This window comes from Poecilia reticulata, chromosome 22 (assembly GCF_904066995.2).
Source record: "Poecilia reticulata chromosome 22, P_reticulata-male-v2, whole genome shotgun sequence".
NCBI lineage: Eukaryota > Metazoa > Chordata > Actinopteri > Cyprinodontiformes > Poeciliidae > Poecilia > Poecilia reticulata.
The window spans coordinates 16,793,096-16,811,394 of record NC_088851.1 but is presented as its reverse complement, the minus strand read 5'-3'; the positions used below and the strand labels follow the sequence as shown (position 1 = coordinate 16,811,394).

The window sequence follows — 18,299 nt, the reverse complement described above, 5'->3', positions numbered from 1 at the left end:
CAGTTTCCATAACTAAAGGAGAAGAATTTTAGTTTGAATCCACACCGAGCATGGTTTTAATCTGAAAAGTGAAAAATAGACAGAATTAGAATCTGTTTTTTGTTTGTTACTGTCATTCTGAATATTATCACAGTTTTTGTCAAGGATCTAGATAAAGGGTCATCTCTGCATAATGCCTTCAAGATAAGTTATGCTGTTTGCCTGCAGGCAAGTTGTATGATTTATGGAAAAGTGGCAGTGAGCCTGCAGGGAAGTCTTCTTTACAACCCCGTAACAGCAGAACAGGCTTCATAAACACAATGCTTGAGGCATGAAAAATCATAGATGCACCAGACTTTTATCCTCATGTTTTTTAATCAATGAAACTTAAAGAAAATACTGCACCCTAATTTTGATTGATGGGGTAAAAGACTTGAATTAATTTTGTAAACATAGGACAGTCACTGTAATTTTATGGAATTCAATCCATTTCATAGAATTCAACAGAAATAAATGTGGGCTTATTTTGCAGCCATTAAACCAGGGTTGAGCTTAAAATCACTGAAAATTACAACAAAAAAGAACCAGATGAAGCTTTGTTTTAGAAAGGGCCAGTCTGTGTTGTATTTAGCTTCTAATTGTGCCCTTTCAAATTTCTTCTGTTTAATAGGACACAATAAAAACAGGTTTGACTACAAATGTACAAATCTGATATTAACAGAGGTAAATCTTAAGTTAAAATATAAGTGAAAAGTTAATTTATTTCAGTAATTCAATTTAAAAGGTGAAATTTGCATGCACAGTAGTGCAATTCAAGTCTTCCCTTTGTTTATTTTCATGATTATAGCTTACATTTAATAAAATTCAAAATCACTGTTAGCCAAACTCAAACTGACCCTCTCTTCAGAGAACCATTGGCTACCTTCAATGCTGTGCTTATTCAGTACTTCATGCAAAAAATAAGTACTTGGTGAATGTACTGTATAAATTAAAATTGTAAAGAAAACATTGGCACTTCTAGGGATAAATAAATGCCTCAAACAAGGAGAATTATAGCCGATATGAAAAATCCATGGAGGAGTTCCAGGCAGTATCAGGTTCAGATATGAGCAGCTTGACACTGATGAAATGCTGGGGCTCTGCATGAAACATGAACAGAGGGGGATGTGCATGAGAAAATAACAACACTGACAGTGAGCTGGGATGAAATGCTGCCTTGACACACACTCATTAAAAAGCAACACATAAAATAAATTCCACTGCAAGGACGGAGAACTGTCTGATACCGGTACATAAGTTCATAAAAAATTTCTGGAAGATCTCAGCTGACTTTTACTGTACAGCAAAAGCACTGAGGCTGTTGAAGATGCACCTTGTAAAATGGCTATGGCAAATCAAATCAGGTGTAAAGAAGAAAAATATCTATATGCATATTTTAACTTTTCAGCTTAAGAAAACTCAAAGAAATATATGACCATTAAATGACACTAAAGCATCTCTTTAATAAAATGTGCATTGAGAGTTTTCTTTCCCTGATGCAGCAGCACCACACACAAACAGAATATATAAGCATCATCATTCAAAAAAAAAAAAGAAAAAGAAAAAAGACTACCATACAAAATATCTGTTTTACCCTGGTTTTGCATGAGCAATACCTTTGAGAGTCCAGCAAGTCCTTGGGTCTGATGATGGCCTTGATCAGGGCATCTGGCCGCACTGACTTCTGAGGTGATGTCTTTGGGCTGGAGTCTGACTCCCCGCTCTCTTCATCCCCCATGGCTTTGACGTAGCTGCTACTCCGCATTCGACGACAAGGGATCTCATCATCCTTTCCACCACCAGGATAACCTGCCCACTCATCCTGGGGTACCTGGTGAGAAGAAACACAAGACTAACAGTGTTTTACATTTCTATCTCCTGACACACAGGATACAAATCAATGCTTTTATGTGGACTAAAATCTATAAATGGTATATTGATTAATTCATTTGAATAGCTATATGACTAAAATAATTTTGAACATAGAAAATTGATTCTACTTCTTATCTTATGTTGCATTAAGTATTATTTTGTATTACATTGAACTGGCCTGCATTTGTCTCCATTATTCTTTCCTTTTATTCTTATTATCTTACCTCTCTCTGCTGAAAACATTCATCCACACAGCATAATGCTAACATTACTATTTTACAGTGGGGATGATGTGTTGCCAGTGATGCACAACGTTACTTTGTGTCAAACATTTCTTTCTTTCTTTTTCCTTTTTTGGCCAATGCATTTCTTTAAAATGTTAGATGCCCCTGTCCTGTCGCATGTGTTCATTGGTCTTAATGAAGCTATTTGTTCACCAATGTTCTTCAACAAACCTCAGAAACCTGACAGAACAGAGGTGTTTTTGCTAATATTAAATCACATTCGAGCCAACTCTATTTGCCAATAAGGTGAGTTCTGAAGGCAATTGGTCGCACTGCATTTTATTTTGGGGATTCTGTACAAACATTTTAGAAATGTGTTAAAATGTTTACTGTGCCATTAAAATATATTGAAGATTGTGGTGGCACCACAGATTTAGGGTTTAGATTTAGCAATAGCTAAAACAATGAATAAAATGATAGCCACTTTATAGCTTAAAACATTATTTCTCAAGCAATTAGTCCCACCCGCTGAGCTGCACAGACATTTTCCTGATTAGTCAACATAACTTGAATCATCCATGCAGTTTCTCCAGCTGCTCCGTATACAAAATGTCCTCCATTTTGGCCAGAGCACAAGCAGCTGAAAACTTTGTAAATTCAATTGTTCTGCTAATTGTGATTCCTACAAAGCAAGTCAGGCGGGATACATGTCGCAATTTTCCTCCTTTCATTAAAGCAGGTAATTAAATATCCGGACACAAGCATCACTGGGAGTCCTATTTGCACTTGCCGCCTGTTTTACTACAGATGGAAGTAAATATTTCCCACAGCACACAAAATATAAAGCTGGTCTTAAACTTCAAATGTGGAACAAAAAGTAATCTTAATGTAGGCAGAAAAGCACCAAAGGAGATTAATGCACTTTGATATTCGTATTATGCAGATTTAATTGTAGGAACCAATTTCAAGAAGGGCATGTTTTACTGGAAACATAAGTGTGGTGAGAATACAAACTGAGCCATGTTCATACAGGAAAGAAACGATCTGAGTTTTTAATTCAACATGTCATTATACATACGGTAATGTTGTTACGTAATTTTAATAGGTTACTAGAAGGAGGGCAGCGGGGCATCTTAAGAATGTGAGGACAACTTTGTTGCTACAATGAACCAGTGTTATTTGTTTGTTTGCCATGTCATTACACAAATGTTTTAGTGTGAAATTTATACATAAAGTTGAGGAATGAAACAATTGTCTTTTCATAGAGTGAATGTAAACATTACTGTCAGTTTTTTTTCAAGTCATCCTATTCACAGTTTGCCTTAAATTCCACATACTTTGGTTTTGTCAAGCAGTTATAAAATATGATACTGTCAGTAACTAATACAATCTCTGGGATGAATGGAATCTTCTCTGACGCCACGTTCATTCATCGTTTAACATCCTGGCAAGCAGATTAGCCCTGAAGCAGTTTGAATCGCTCTTCTTCTAGAACTTGTGTTGCATTTTATAGCTCTGAACCGGAGCTGTATTCACTAGGCATTATAAGCTGCGCCAAGCCACTATTGATAATTGGAAGGCTGGACAAATGTGTCACTCTTAAAATTATGCTGATATATGTTTCTTTAACTGTTTCAGTGACTGTTCACAACAAAATTGGCGGCAGCAGAGTCTCTATTGGAAATGTCAGAAGGAAAAAGCGCTACATCCAAATGTCACTATGGTTTCAGACTCATCACTGCTGATGCAAATGTAGACAGAAATTGTATTATTATTTATAAGCAACTAAACAAAGTTGGCCTTTCCAATACATTATTAACAGCGAAAGAACTCAGACCATTTTTCAATTGAATATTTTTTTATATAAAAAATTTATGAATAGCTTCAACAGGAATTACGTTTATCTGGAAATTATTTATTTATATTTCAACCATAGTTATTGGGATGCTCTTTCTAGAAATAATGGGGATTACTTTTTTTTGTTGTTTTTATTCTAAAACTAAAGTAAAGAATTTAGCTGGAATACTTTTCCATTACACTGTGGGGTATGGTGTTAAAATTAAATGACACAATAATGTGTCAAGTATTAAATTGCTGCCAAGGGTAAAAGAACAATATGTAGACAGACACAAAGAATCAAATTTACTTGAATACTTTTTTATTCTAAACATGCGTCAAAATCCAAACTCAAACAGACACTAATAAGAGTCATTCATCTCTGCTTCTGAGAAAGGCACACAACCTCTACCGAATGGAGTTGATGGGTTAATTAAGTCTTGGAGGGGTTTGATATTTTTAGACATCTAATTAATGAGCGGAACGCCAGAGGACAGACACAGGCTGTGGTGAGATTTGTTTAATTTGGATTTGCTGATAAACTGTGTAGATTGTGGGGTGTCTCCATATGAATACAAAAAAAGAAACAGCAAGCAGTGCAGGAAGCTTTTGCAGACAGCTGTGAAAACACACATATATCACCCAATGACTCTAAAAGGAAATTAACAACAGAATCATTTAAAAGTTGTTTATATATATATATATATGTATATATATATATATATGTCTTTCAAGTTTAAATTGATTTCGAACTCTTTCAAAGACTTGCAAAAATAGTTCAGCTAATTTTTTTTTATCTGTTAAAAATTTCATTTAAATTTAACCAGCCGACAATGCTAGTCACTTTGGAAAATCTGTTTGAAAGCCAAGTGATGCATTTAATTAAGCTTAATTTGTAAAAAAAAAAAAAAAAAAAAAAAAAAGAAGTAAAAATCCTTAATAGAAATTCAGGGATGGTTTGTGAAGATTTTGCCTTTTTGGGCCAATGTGGCAAACCAAGAACTGAATCTATATGAACATATTTGAAGAAGATATTTTTTCATGTTGTATTTTTAGAAGAGTCTCAACTACAGCAAGCTCCACACTTATTGGTAGAAAGAAAAAAAATGATTGCAGAAGAAGTACATTTATGTGGTAAGGAAAATATTTTGCTAGAATTTTTATTTGTTCATTTGTTTTTTTTTTTACCATATCATTGTAGGCATCGACACTCTATATTTTTTATCTTGCAAACAGCACAATGTTTTCTCCAATAACATTTCACCAGGTTGAGAACAGACTTGTTATTCCTCTACACTACTGTATATTCTGCTGTGCATGTTTTTCTAGAGCTCACTCCACAGAGATGGAATTGGATTTACATCGATCTGAAAGGAACATTTTAGGCATCAGTGCTGTTTCAGTAAAGCTTAATTGTTTATCATATGATTTGTTTTCCAATAAAGAAATATTTCAATTAAAGATTGGTTGGATTTTAATAGCATATTCAGTTAGATGTTATGCTAGTCACTAGCAGGTTGAGAACAGTCTTTTTATTGCACTAGCAGCTGGCGCAATAAAAAATTACTTTTCTGTAAGATTTTCTTCAAACCATAAGCACGCGTCCCAGCGAGTGTGAAGTGCATATCAATATTTGGAGCAAGAAAAAAAAAAAAGAAGTTAAATCAAGATCCTAAGGTTTTATGCTTTCCTGCACCTTTCTTTATAGACAAGAAACGGTAACTACACATTTAACAAAACTTTACCAAGTTCTTCCTAAATTAACATGAGAAAGCTTCAGCAGTGAAGTGCCTGAATAACCTTTTGTGGATATGAAACAAGATTTGTGAAGCCTGTGAGAAAATTCACAGAGAAAGTGTGACATTTTATATTTAACATTCCATTTTCAACAATAACAGAAGTCTTATTCTTTTTAATTACTTGGAAATATTTCAGTGACTGCAAGACATTTCTGGGGGGGGTGGGTAATTTTAACAAAGGCACTCTTGAGAAACTCCAACAGCAGCTCTGCAGGTGCTGGGAGCATTTTAGCAATGCTATTACATAACCCCAGTTTCTCATTCACCGCATAACTGGACAGGCTGGGGAAGTACAGTAAGTGTTGTACAGTAAGTCCAGCTTGATTATCAGATTTGTGGGCACAGGGAATATGTTTGGTGCATGTGATATGTCAGGGAAAAGGGAGAGAACTGAACATCCCCCCGTGCAGCAGTGCATTTCATTGATTAACTCTGCAACCCCATCTAGCCTCCTGCAAAAAGAATAAGTCACTCTCATTAAAGGAAAGAAATAGCGTGAGATAGACTGAGACACAGAGGGAGTGATGAAAAGGTAAAAGTACAATTCAGAAAGATGAAGAATCGGTTAGGACAGAAAGAGGATGGATAACAGAAAGATAAAGCTTCAGTCATGGGTAATCCAACTTTCTCAGAGTCTAGTCTTTCATTTTCCTCAGCAGAATGAACTGACACAAAGGATGCTGGAGGAGGTATTACTATTTTTTTACTTCTCTGCCAAACTCATAATACAGTTCAAACATTTGTTATCTCTTCTGTTAGATAAACTCACACAGATGGCATTTAGATGGCTGATCAGTAATCTTTTCTTATTTAACGTTATCGGATCTTAGCTTGAAAATGTTCAGCAATCAAGTAAATAACAACAGTTGCACAAACAATTCACATTCGTGGCTTGTAGTATTAGATTTTTACTTGACAACTCCAAATTTAGATTTATTGTGACAGACTAACACCGAACTGTTCACAAATTGAATTGGTATCACACATTTTCAAGTGGACTAAGCTCAAAATCTTGATTAGGTAATTCCAAAACATGAATATGTTGATTCAGCTTTAGTTCTGGCAGCATAGAGTGTGTTCAGGGTGATGCGTAATTTTAGTTTTCCACAACACAAAGCATTTTGCATGTAAGCCAAATTGTCCAAAATGACGGTCGGTCGGTACTTTATTTTTAAAAAGACACACCCAAATGCAGGCACAACAGAACAGAAATTGCTCCTATTACAGTTTTCACTTAAAAGGTGTACTTGATTTTCTTGGCAGCCAGACATAAAACCAGAAAAAAAACTATTTTTGATCCACAATATGACTCAGTAAGTTTGCTCACAAAAGATTGTTGCATTCAGCTGCAAAATGTCTTATTGTTAATAAATGTTAATATTACAATACCATATTTACTTTGATTTCTGCCTAGTGTCTTACTTAGTAAAACAATCTAACATAGCAGGCCTCCATTTGTGCACCTTTAAAAAAAAAAAAAAACTTTTTTAAATTGACAACCAGCCAGTAAAACCTTTCCTGTTCAGGGCTTTTCCAGAGATGGATGCAGAGTGCTAGAAAAGGCAAAGTAGAAATGGCCACATTTGCAAGCATGAATGATGGTACTTTTTCCGGAGTGCTGCTTCCAAACCTTTATGATCAAAGCACACTGCTCTGCACCTATTTTCTTCCTGTAATGCCTCTTTTAAAGTTGATGAATATTTAACAAGACTAAGCTTCATGACAGTGGTTGATTCATTTGGGTTGTGTGTAGTGGAGCAGGGGAACATTGGAAATCTGCAATAAAGTGTGTCCCAAAAATAGCATAGGGTGACACAGTTCTACATGGTCCGTAGTCAAGCATGACACATGTGAAGCTGTTTATTTGTACCTGTTCTTGGATGAAATCTTAAGAAGCAGTGGATCACGACTCACTCGAAACTCCTTTAAGAAAGTTTTAGGGAACCCCCTGTGTTCACAGTTTTGACTTTCTTTCTGTAGTTCAGTGAGCGGCCTGCATCCCTCTAAAGGTCCATCTATGGCAAGCCAACTTGGCAGTTAAATGGCTAATTAAAAATCAGCACAATGCCCCATCAGCAAAACTGTTGAAATAGTTATCCTCTCTAATGACCAGGGCAGAGAGTTGTTGTTAAAATGGTTATAAATCTGATGGTTTGTTCAAATGAAGACGCACAGCCTACATGTCTTAGAATGAAGTCCAAGACATAGTTCGTAAGAAAAAAGAAATTTGCAAGTTGGAGTGATCAACGACCTTTTAGGAAAATCCTAACTGAATATTTTATGTCTTAACTCATTAGTATTGGCAGAATTGGTAAAGTTGATTTAAACTGATTAGTTTCTTGATACATGTGTTGATTTTAAGCACACTCCATACATTTTTAATGGGGTTGAGGTCAGCCCCACAGCATTGGTCCAGAGGTTTAATGTTACGGTTTAGCTAATCCAAACCACTTTTGATGCGTTCAGGATTCTGATGCTGGAACACCCAGCAATATCCGGGTATAAACTATCTGATCCAAACTTTGAAATCACATGAAAGCAAACCGATCGCAAAACTTCCAACGTGTGAAAATGGTTTAAAAGAATGGTGTGTAAACATCTGACCTGCACTGTGGTTTTAGATTACGTAGCTCCTAGAGAGACACATTCACTGTCACAAATACATGAGCAAAGCCTCAGACTGACACCTTTTTCTGTTTGCAATCTCATACTTTCACAGCTTCAGAAGTTTTTCATTTATGTGTCATCAGCCAAGGACGCAAACAAGGTGACTAGCACATCATCAAGCCATCTGGTGTCCAATAAAATGAAATAACACTTCCTCACATTTCCTCACACTGCCACACAGTTAGCGCACACACTCTTTGAGTATAATTTATGTTGATACAGATCAGATATTTTAGAGTTTTTCCGAATTGACATGAGCAGCAGGACATGAATGCTTCTCAATGTGACCCCTCGATTTGTGCAGTAACTTTCCTGAATGTTGGTTCTGGGTCTGGGTTCTCCTGTCTGAGTGCTGCTGCTGTTGTAAGGATCAACAGTGGCTAAAAAGGAGCAAAAAAAAAAAACAGACATCTAATTTCCGCCACCTCCTGCATCCTAAAGTAAGTGAGCATCAGAGAGCCACAAACCTCAGCAGTGTGCTTCTCTAACTGCCTTCTGCTTCAATACATCTTATTTGAGAGGTCCCTGAGTGCCCATTGATTCTCCTCCAGGGAGGGAAAAAGTGTCTCACCCTTTGCGGATTGGACTGATAATGTTGAGCTAAATATAGCCCTGCGGCAGGGAGCAGGAGCTGAGGTTTATTTTTAGAAATGTTTATAGTGCTGCAACTTGGACACTACTTCAGCTGGATAACCAAATGGAGGGAAGGTAGAGTGGGATACAGATGCCAACACTGCAACTTTCTGTTCAAAAGTGGACTTAACTTAAATGAATTACAACAAATACGATTGGGGAAGTGCTTTCTCTGTCAATAAACCTGAAACAAAAATACACCAATCAGAACTAGACAGAGTCTTTCATTTTGGACACTTTAGTTTGTGCCAGTTGTGTTTGCACATCACACTCCACCTGTAGAACAGAGTCTCCTTTTTCTAATTCCACTCAAGCAGAAATCGACGTAGATTTTTATCTCTTTTCTTATGCTCCTGTATGGGTTTCAGCTCTGACAAAGATTATTTTGCTCATATATGAAAGGTTGTATGAGTATCTTCCTGGGATATATCTGTATGCATGTATAACAACTCATATTTTTAGTAGTCCTCTAAAAATATGAGTTGATTTTGACTACTGATATTATTCATCCAGAGGACTACTAAAAATATGAGTTGTTATACATGCATACAGATATATCCCAGGAAGATACTCATACAACCTTTCATATATGAGCAAAATAATCTTTGTCAGAGCTGAAACCCATACAAGAGCATAAGAAAAGAGATAGAAATCTACGTCGATTTCTGCTGTTTCATTCTCATTCTGCCAGATCTTCCCCTCCGGCGGAGATCATTTACAGAGTTAATTGATTTGTCCTGCTGTGCTAGTTATTTCTACTGGCAGCCACATGCTGTGCCATAGGACGGGATCACATTCGAATATCCAGAACAGAGACAAAACAAATGCAGTGCTTTAGATCAATTGCAATCTGGCCAAAGGAAATCTAGGGTTTTTTTTATATTCATCGATTGATTGATCTTTAAAAAGCTTTTTTGAGCATTTTCAGCTATTGTGCTTTAAAGTCAAGTAGTGATTCTGTTACCCTTTTCTCTATTCAATGGAAAAAATATTTGTTACATTTTATGTGCCACTGGTAGTTTGATGCTTTATCATTGGTGATGAGCTCAAAGTGTTTAAGGTAGAAAGATGTCTTGGGAATCCCCCTTATCTTCAACTCTCTCTACATATTCACTGTCAGTGTAACGTCAGGACTGGCTGAATCATTCCAAGAGGTTAATGTTATGAAACATGTTGATAAACACAAAAAAATCACTTACTTAAAATTACTTCACAACTAAATCAGACAAGGAAATGGACAACCTTAAGAACTGCATAAGTAAAAACGCTGGTGATGTCAACTATTTAGCTTAGATGGGGCGTAAATGTTTGAACCGTAGTCTGAAAAGCTGCTACATTCAGTATCTGCTACTCTCAGTGACAACATAACTCAAAAACAAATGGCCCTCTCTTGAACAGCCATTAATTATTCATGAGCAGAACTCAAACCATCTCTGTACGCGAGAGATTGAGAAAATCACACTAAGCAGCTCAATAAATTAGCACTTTGCCATTTTACTCAAACAAAATCCATACGGTAATCTTTGTTAAGCTGTTTTTGACTAGTTTTATTAATATTTAGCAAGTTTCGCATTGCTAGCTCTGCAATGCCAGACATCTCTGATTTTTAGATTGTGAATATTCTTAGCAGGTTTCAAATACACACCACATATTTCTAATTAGTTAGTTTTATGAGGTTAAAATCTCATAAAAGCCTCACATACAGTCATTTCCTAAAGGCTACTTTAAGAAGGTCCTCTGTATGTTTAATTGTTAGTCATGTGACAAACCTAAAGAAAATGCATTTGGTTTATTTTACACATCTTTATCAGTCTACCAAATCATACCAGAAAAAAATATTAGTAAATAGGCCTGTGATGCTTGTGTGAAGCTATTATGTTTTTCTAGGTACTGCTCCTCCAGAGGGGAAGTAGAGAGCGACAGTAAACTGGATGAAGCATACCTGTAGATAGTGACATGGTCTCAAGCTTGGTTTGAGGTCAGTGGGGATCATGGGTTTCTCCAGGTTGAGTGAAGACTTCCTGTAGGCTTCCTTGGCTTGACTGACGGTTAATGTTGACCAGGAACTCCTTTTCATGAACTTGCCCTCAGGTGCCATGTTAATGCTTTCACAGGCAGAGCACTTTACGTCGTTGTTGCTCTTGGAGGTCTTTAATGACAGGTCCCCAGCCAGGTGGCTGTGCATCGAGTCCGGGTAGCAGTGGGTGATGTGGTCGACCGGATGCCGCGACATGATGCTCGGTGTCCTGTACGTGCTGTCACTGTCAAGATTGTCATCCGAGCTCCACCATCCACCATGGCGCTGCTTTCCTCCGCCATCAGATTTGCGGTCTTTGCTCTTGCTGCGTTTGCTGTGTTTGTGGTGGCCTTGGTGATGGTGATGGTGGTGATGCGATCCGTCCCTGTGGGAGTCATTTTTGGTACCATTCATCTTGGAGGATCCTTCCAGGGAGTGCGACTTCGTGAAGAGTTTCTGTACCGAGTGAACTAAGTGGCGAATTCGGCCAGGGCTTTCATTGCGGTGCTCTGTGGTTGTTGTTGTAGTGGAGGTGCGTTGGTACTGCAATGTATGGAAGCCGTCTCGGTGCAGTGGCATCTGCTTTTCGAACTGATCCAAAAGATTTGCAGGGATCCGGTTCATTTTGCCACTCCCGCCGTGTGAGGAGGAGCCACCGTCGTCCCGAGAATCCCTACCGCCAGAACTGTTTCCACCTCCATCTCTCGAAGCGCTGCCATAGTGCATACGAGGGAAAGTGCTACTGGATATAGAGTGGTCGGTGGCTGATAGTGACACTGGCATCATCATGCACTCAGAGTGGATGGAGCTCCGTGGGGAGCAGCGGTGATGACTCTCAAGGGCACAGCTGTCAGTGGGACTGAGGAGGTAGGTGGGTGACCGAGGGTCACCATGGTGAAGATGGTGATCCAGGGAGTGGTCACAATCAGCCAAGCCACAGGTGTAAGGTGAGGTGGGTGATGTTAGCTGGAGATGGGCAGGGCGGCCACCGGAGAGACCCTTCATGTTCCTGGGTGCAGGGGAGTACGTTTCCTCATCGAAGTACTGCGAGGGTGACCATGAATACTGCTGGTCTGTAAAAGAAAGAGAGACACAAGGAAAATTACATAAAAAGTGTTTTACCAGAAGCGAAAGCTGTTTCACACCTAACAATGAGGGACCTCCTCACCAACATTTCGACCATTATCCACCTCTTTCACTCACTTGAGCTACAGGGCAACAACAAAAAGCCCCCGAGCTGTGGACATGAAATCTACAGATTGCAGCAACTAAATCTCGGCACTTCTATAGCACCCTTCAAATCACATATGTGGCGGTATAATTCTGCAAGGAAGGAGAAAAAAAGTAGAAAACATATAAAAGGAAAGGGCAGGTGACAGGTAAAAGCCTGCATTGCCATTTATCCAATGCAAAGTGAAATAATAGCCTATCACTCTGCTGTGTCGGCGTCATCTGTCAAAGAAATGAGGCACACTGTGAGGCACACTGCCAGGTAGAAGTCCTTGGGAGGAGATCACCAAATCTACTACCCTTCACTTTTTCTCTGGGTGTCCTGTTGCTTTAGATTAAAAACCAACTCTGTGATCCATCATCAAGGGCAAGCATGATAGCTTTATATTGTAATAAATGTATATGAATTAGAGGAAACTCTTAGCTTGCCGCTAAACCTCATTACGATCTTCTATTTGGGATTCAGAATGGTCAATTTTACTCAGAATTAGGTATGACAAAAATGTAATGACATTTTACAGTGCCTTATAAAAGTATTAACATCCCTTGAACATTTTGTCACACTACACTAGAAACTTGAAATGAATTTTTCTGTGCTTTTTAAGAAAAATACATATTTTTTCTCCCCGTACTATTTTCAGCCAACTCTAATATCGCTAAGTAAAACCCAAAATTTCTCCATGAAATGTCAGCTAAACAGATTCCACCTGAGAGGAAATCAAGCTGTGCAGGGAAGGTCTCACAGGTAGAATAGAAAACATTAGAAAACAAAAAGCCTCACGAAAAAAAATTACAAAACAATGTCAGAAGCTTTGGAAATCTCACTGTTCATCATTTGAAAATGACAGGTGCATACCTGCCAAAACAAGACTGCCCAATTAAACTGACGGGCAAGTCTATTAGAGACATGCATCAACCTACTTGCATCTGTAACTGCAGAAAGCTGGTTCTACAATTAAGTGTATTGGCTTGAAGTGGTTGATTACAAATGCATGCCACATTTTTTATATCCCATAAAAATATGGCATTAAAAATCATAAAATTAAAAAATAATTTGAAAAACATGCATTGACATACATCCATTTTTCAATGTAAGAAACAGCTGATGTGGTGTATACATTTATAATGAAATATATAAAAAAATAAATTACGGCTGTTTGGCCGCACAATGTAAAAATGTGGTATAAACATTTTACAAGGTGTGGTGTAGTTTGATGTCAAGAACATTTCTAAACCTTATGAGGTATGACAGTTTCTTCATTTTTGTGTGAAACATTGTGTAAAATGTGTCAAATTATGCAACAGGGCAAAAGTAGGCATTGTCCTGACAGGAATCTTTTCTTAGCATTTGTCATAATATAGAGTCAGCAGATTAAAAACATTTTATGAAAAGAAGGCTCACTTAGGAACATTTGGAAACCTCTTATTTTTTTACCTTGTTCTTATGAAATCAGAAACAAACAGGATAACAAAGCTAAGCTCCGTTGCCTCACTAAGATACGCCTCATAAAGACCAACACTCAGGCTGTAACCTCATAAACCGAAGGAGAGTTTTTATGAGCTACATGTGGGAGGGTGGGTGGAGGAGAGCAGCTTTAGACAAAATGGCCTAACTTTGGAACCACACATCTAACCCTTCAGCTGCCAGTTCAACCAAACCAGGACTGAACATCAAAATAATAAGACAAGAAATGTAAATTCTTGAATTAGTGCCACTTTTGGCATCGAAAAAATTTAAACAATCATTTAGCTCTTTATTTTAGCTCTTCAGCCAAACCTCCTTTGTTAAAGAGAACTTTGTTAGCTTTTATGCTACCTCATCTCAAAATAGGTAATTCACTTCTTCAGAACAACAAAGTTTCTCATTACCTTTTTACTGATGTTGAATTACAGGGCCGCCAGGTCATTTTAACCCATTATGTTGCACCACCACATAATTCAGTGCTGAGAGGCCCCAGACATCTTAGCCATTTCTTTGAGACCAGACTGACCTCACTCTTTTGTCTGTGTTTGCCACTTCCCGTATCTTGAATGTCGGGCACAGTCTGAGGTCACCATAACCAGGACATGTACTCGCTGTGCTCTCCTGTTTTTAAGAAGGCAAAAACAGGAGAAAATGTTGTGTCTGCATACATATTTTGCAGCAAACGTTTTTTCTGTGGAATGAAAGCAACAAACATGGTGATTTCAGCTCCTCCGGGCCCTGTCACCACTTCAAAGAAGTTGTGGATTCAGGATTTTCCTTCTAATTATTTTGGCTCTGAGAGGATCTCTCATAAAACCCTGTGTTTAATCAAGGCTGTTTTCCAAGCTGAAACTGAAACGGGACCACAGTTAAGAGGATCCTTTTCATCTATCCAATTGGATAAAATTTATTCAAAGTTCCAAACCTTTTTTTTTGTTTTGTTTTTCAAATTCTCAACCATGCCGTGCTGCCATGCTCTTGTGTTCCTCCCATCCTCCGTCTACTGAGATCAAAACAAACTCTTGTTGTTTACCAATCTTCTGTGAGGATCACTACTTGGCAGCCTTTTGCAAAATTAATCCAGAGTACTCCAAGTATTCAAGAGGCAGGAAGCGAAAAAAGATGGGACAAGTTCACTCAAGAGGAATCAGATTTCTAAAGGCGCAACTGAGCAAACTTTAAACAGGCCAAATCCTGTGAATGTTCCAGCTCTGACTCAGACTAGCTCAGTGTTGCAATCAGAAGGGTGACGGCGCATCACTGATTTATATGATGCTACATTCATGTCTGATGTTAAGTCACCATCTTACTCCAAGGCCTTTCTTTGACAGCTGTCCTCTGAGATGCTTGCTGAATAAATTATCTTCCTACACAGTCACACACACTTTCTGGGATTATACGTCTGATGACAGAATTGTATACCTTCTCTCTCTGTCTCTCTTTATTTTATTTTTTTTCCATGTCTTTCATGGAAGCAACACATTTTGACATTACTGAAAGGACATATTTACAGAAGCATTTTGAGGGCTTGTTTGTATTTGCATGAGGCATCCTGAGAAAAAAAAGTCATCTGTGCCATTGATTGGCAAGTAAAAAGAAAAGAGGGAGACAATTATGACTGTCAAACAGTGGAGGTTATAAATTTGCATGCACGCATTCATGAGAGTAAAATTAATTTTAAGCTTTTATCAATTTAATTGGAAGATCTTTTTCCACTTTTATCAATTTAATTGGAAGATCTTTTTCCAGAGTGGCTTGATAATGTAACATGAAACTGCTATACATTTTTCTATTCCAACATTACTGGGTGAACAAGTTAAAATTTATTACATAATTTCAAACTAAGGCTGGTAGGTTTTCTTTGCCTGAGTAAAAAGGATTTGCCTAACACCACTGGAACTGACCAGTCCTCAGAACAAGGGCAAAGTCTAACAAACTCAGAAAAAATCAAACAAGGAGTTCTGAAGGCTTACACAAGTAATCAAAGTAATTTGGGTTGTTTCTAAAGAGTTACTGATCCCAAGATCTTCACGTTTAACAACTATCTGACAGTGATGTGAAAAAGTATTTATTTTTGGTTGGAAAGCTGAGTTCAGTTTTTGAGACCCATTCCAGACCTTACTGATCTAGAAAAAAAAGAAAAAGCACATGATGCAGTTTTCACAAGATACATTTTCTACCATAAGATCTGGACAATAATAAGTCACTTCAGAATAGATCACCCCACTAGACCCCACACCCTCCAATGAGAAAGTCTCATGTGGATAATGATATATCGCTGTTAAAGCAACCTTCATTACACCTCAGTAGTGCCACAGTCTGATTGCTTCCATGCAACGCCACATAAATGCAGCAAGCATGCAAACGGCGCCCCCACCAAGCATTGAGTGCATAGAAATGAGCTTCCTTTTCATAAGCGGGATTTTTTTTTTAAGCTCCCTTTTTATTGATGTAATGTAATATTCTGAATTAATTAATTTGTCGGTTAATTATAATATTCAAAAGTAAAATAAATAAAGGCTTCACTCTATAAACCTTTAATCTCTGAAATGAGTGATTGAGCTTATTCACAATATTTTTATTTTTAATATATATTTGTACTTAAGCAATTTTTTTGAACTGGATTTCATTAAGGATTTTTTTAGATCAAATGGGAGTAAATATAAAATAATAAAACACTTTTCATATTAAATGTTCTTAAATTTGTGCTTTGAGATCCATAAAACAAAGTTTTGAAAACCATGCAACTTTTTAATTGTACTTTGAAATTGTATGCTGCTATATTATGGTGCATAGCATTCAACTGCAAGTTGAGAGTAATCATCTAATTCAAAAGAACCCCTGATAATAAATAAAACTAAACAAAAGCAGTAACATAGACTCATCCAGCAGTGTTGAATTTTACATGTAGACTGAATTTGGTTCTATCAGACTTTAAAAGCTCCTGTGGTTGAACTGTGACAAACCTGCATCATACCTGACATAAGATGTGCAGAGACGGCCGACAGAGTCAGAGGAAGATGCTCATTTATTAAGGGCCTCTGTTTGGGGCTTTCAATCCGCTCACATGCAGGGTGTGAGTAAAGGTCGTTTTGCTCCTCTTAACACATTAGCATTTAAATAGCATTATATCTTCACTGAGTATCACTGACAGCTCCCACTATTCCCTTGGCTGAGACTCTAACTGGAGTTGAAAACAAAGTTAAAAGATAATAAAGCACTGCACTAGACTGAGAGATCAAAGGCATGCGACCTTCAGACTTGGCAGCGATAGCATCCCACCTAACCACGTCGACTTGCCGCTGTTGAAGAGAGGATTTGGATGAAGGCAAGAGTGAGTCCCAGGATTGAAGCAACACACGTGAAACAGTCTTTCAGGTTTTGCGTCAGTGAGGGAATGTGTCAATTCTTTGTTGCCTGGCATCAATCTGTCCAATATTCCCCAGGGCTTCAATGGAAAAAGCTAAGATATCTCAAATAATAGAAGACACGAGGTTTATATAATAACTGTGCTTCAGGGATCTCCTATAAAATCCTTAAATGTTAAGAGCTGTGTGAATTCTATGTTTATTTTAGAAACTCAAAAGAAGGAGACTGTGACCTAAAGACTAAAATTAGAATTGTCCTGAGCTATTCAATTGGAGGAGTCAACAAGTGAAGTCTGTCAGCGCCAATCAATGTTAGCACTGACATATGTCTTTGGGAGATATCCTTGTCACTTGTCCATCCAGGTGACATGCAGACATGTCAAGTCTGACACATGGGGATAAACTGATATTATAGTGCCTCCGCCGCTAATGTGATTTTTAGCAAACTGGGAGAACAATTAGGATCTAATCTGTTGTTAGAGGTATTTTTCCCCTAGAGGGAAAAAAAACAAAAAAAAACTGATGTTTTCCTGACAGCTGATTGACACGGTGCTGAGACCTGACGACAAAAGATGTCACTGATGCATTTGTCATAGGTTTGCATGGCTGTTCTCACTCTTAAACTGCTGTCAAAGCTAAACTATAATCAAGCTTGGATGTGATCCTGTTGCAGTTAGACAGGAGGGAAATAAGCCCCAAAAATGATTTGTTCAGTTATGCTAGTTGATTCTGACTGAATATCCTACTGGGTAACGTTTTCATTTTGTTTTCTCCTGTTTATCTTCCTATGTGCATCAACCACATATGTTAGGATAAGATAAAGACCTTTCACCGTCCTTGCCTGCTGGTGGTGGTCAGAGGGTTTCTGTTTTCTGTTAAGCAGAAAGATTATATAGTCAACTGTCTTCAGCTTCCTTTATTTAGATCTTTTTCCATTCTGTTCTGTTGGTTTCTGCTTCTACCTTCTTAAATTTTGTTCCATTTCAACACTTTTTAATCACCAGCCCTCATGCCACTGTGATTTTGCTTCTGTAAACCAAGGTATTAAACATTTCCTGCTTAGATCTGGATTGTTTCCCCTGTTTGGGTGCTCCATGGATGCACCATTGCCTCTTGTGTTTCCTGTTGCATCAAACTGATGCTCACGCACATATTTGAATGTGAGAAACA

General features: G+C 37.7%; 1 protein-coding gene across 9 annotated transcripts in view; it reads right to left on the bottom strand.

Moving 5' to 3' along the window:
* dlgap2a (discs, large (Drosophila) homolog-associated protein 2a) overlaps positions 1-18,299 on the bottom strand; it is a 137,918-nt gene that overhangs the window by 25,087 nt on the left and 94,532 nt on the right. For all 9 annotated transcript variants that reach the window (XM_008399514.3, XM_008399512.3, XM_008399513.3 and 6 more), the window contains 2 exons: positions 10,992-12,139; positions 1,635-1,849 (listed from right to left, as the gene is read on the bottom strand). In XM_008399514.3, the coding sequence (XP_008397736.1) occupies positions 1,635-1,849; positions 10,992-12,139 (1,363 nt within the window). The remainder of the gene's footprint in view (positions 1-1,634; positions 1,850-10,991; positions 12,140-18,299) is intronic.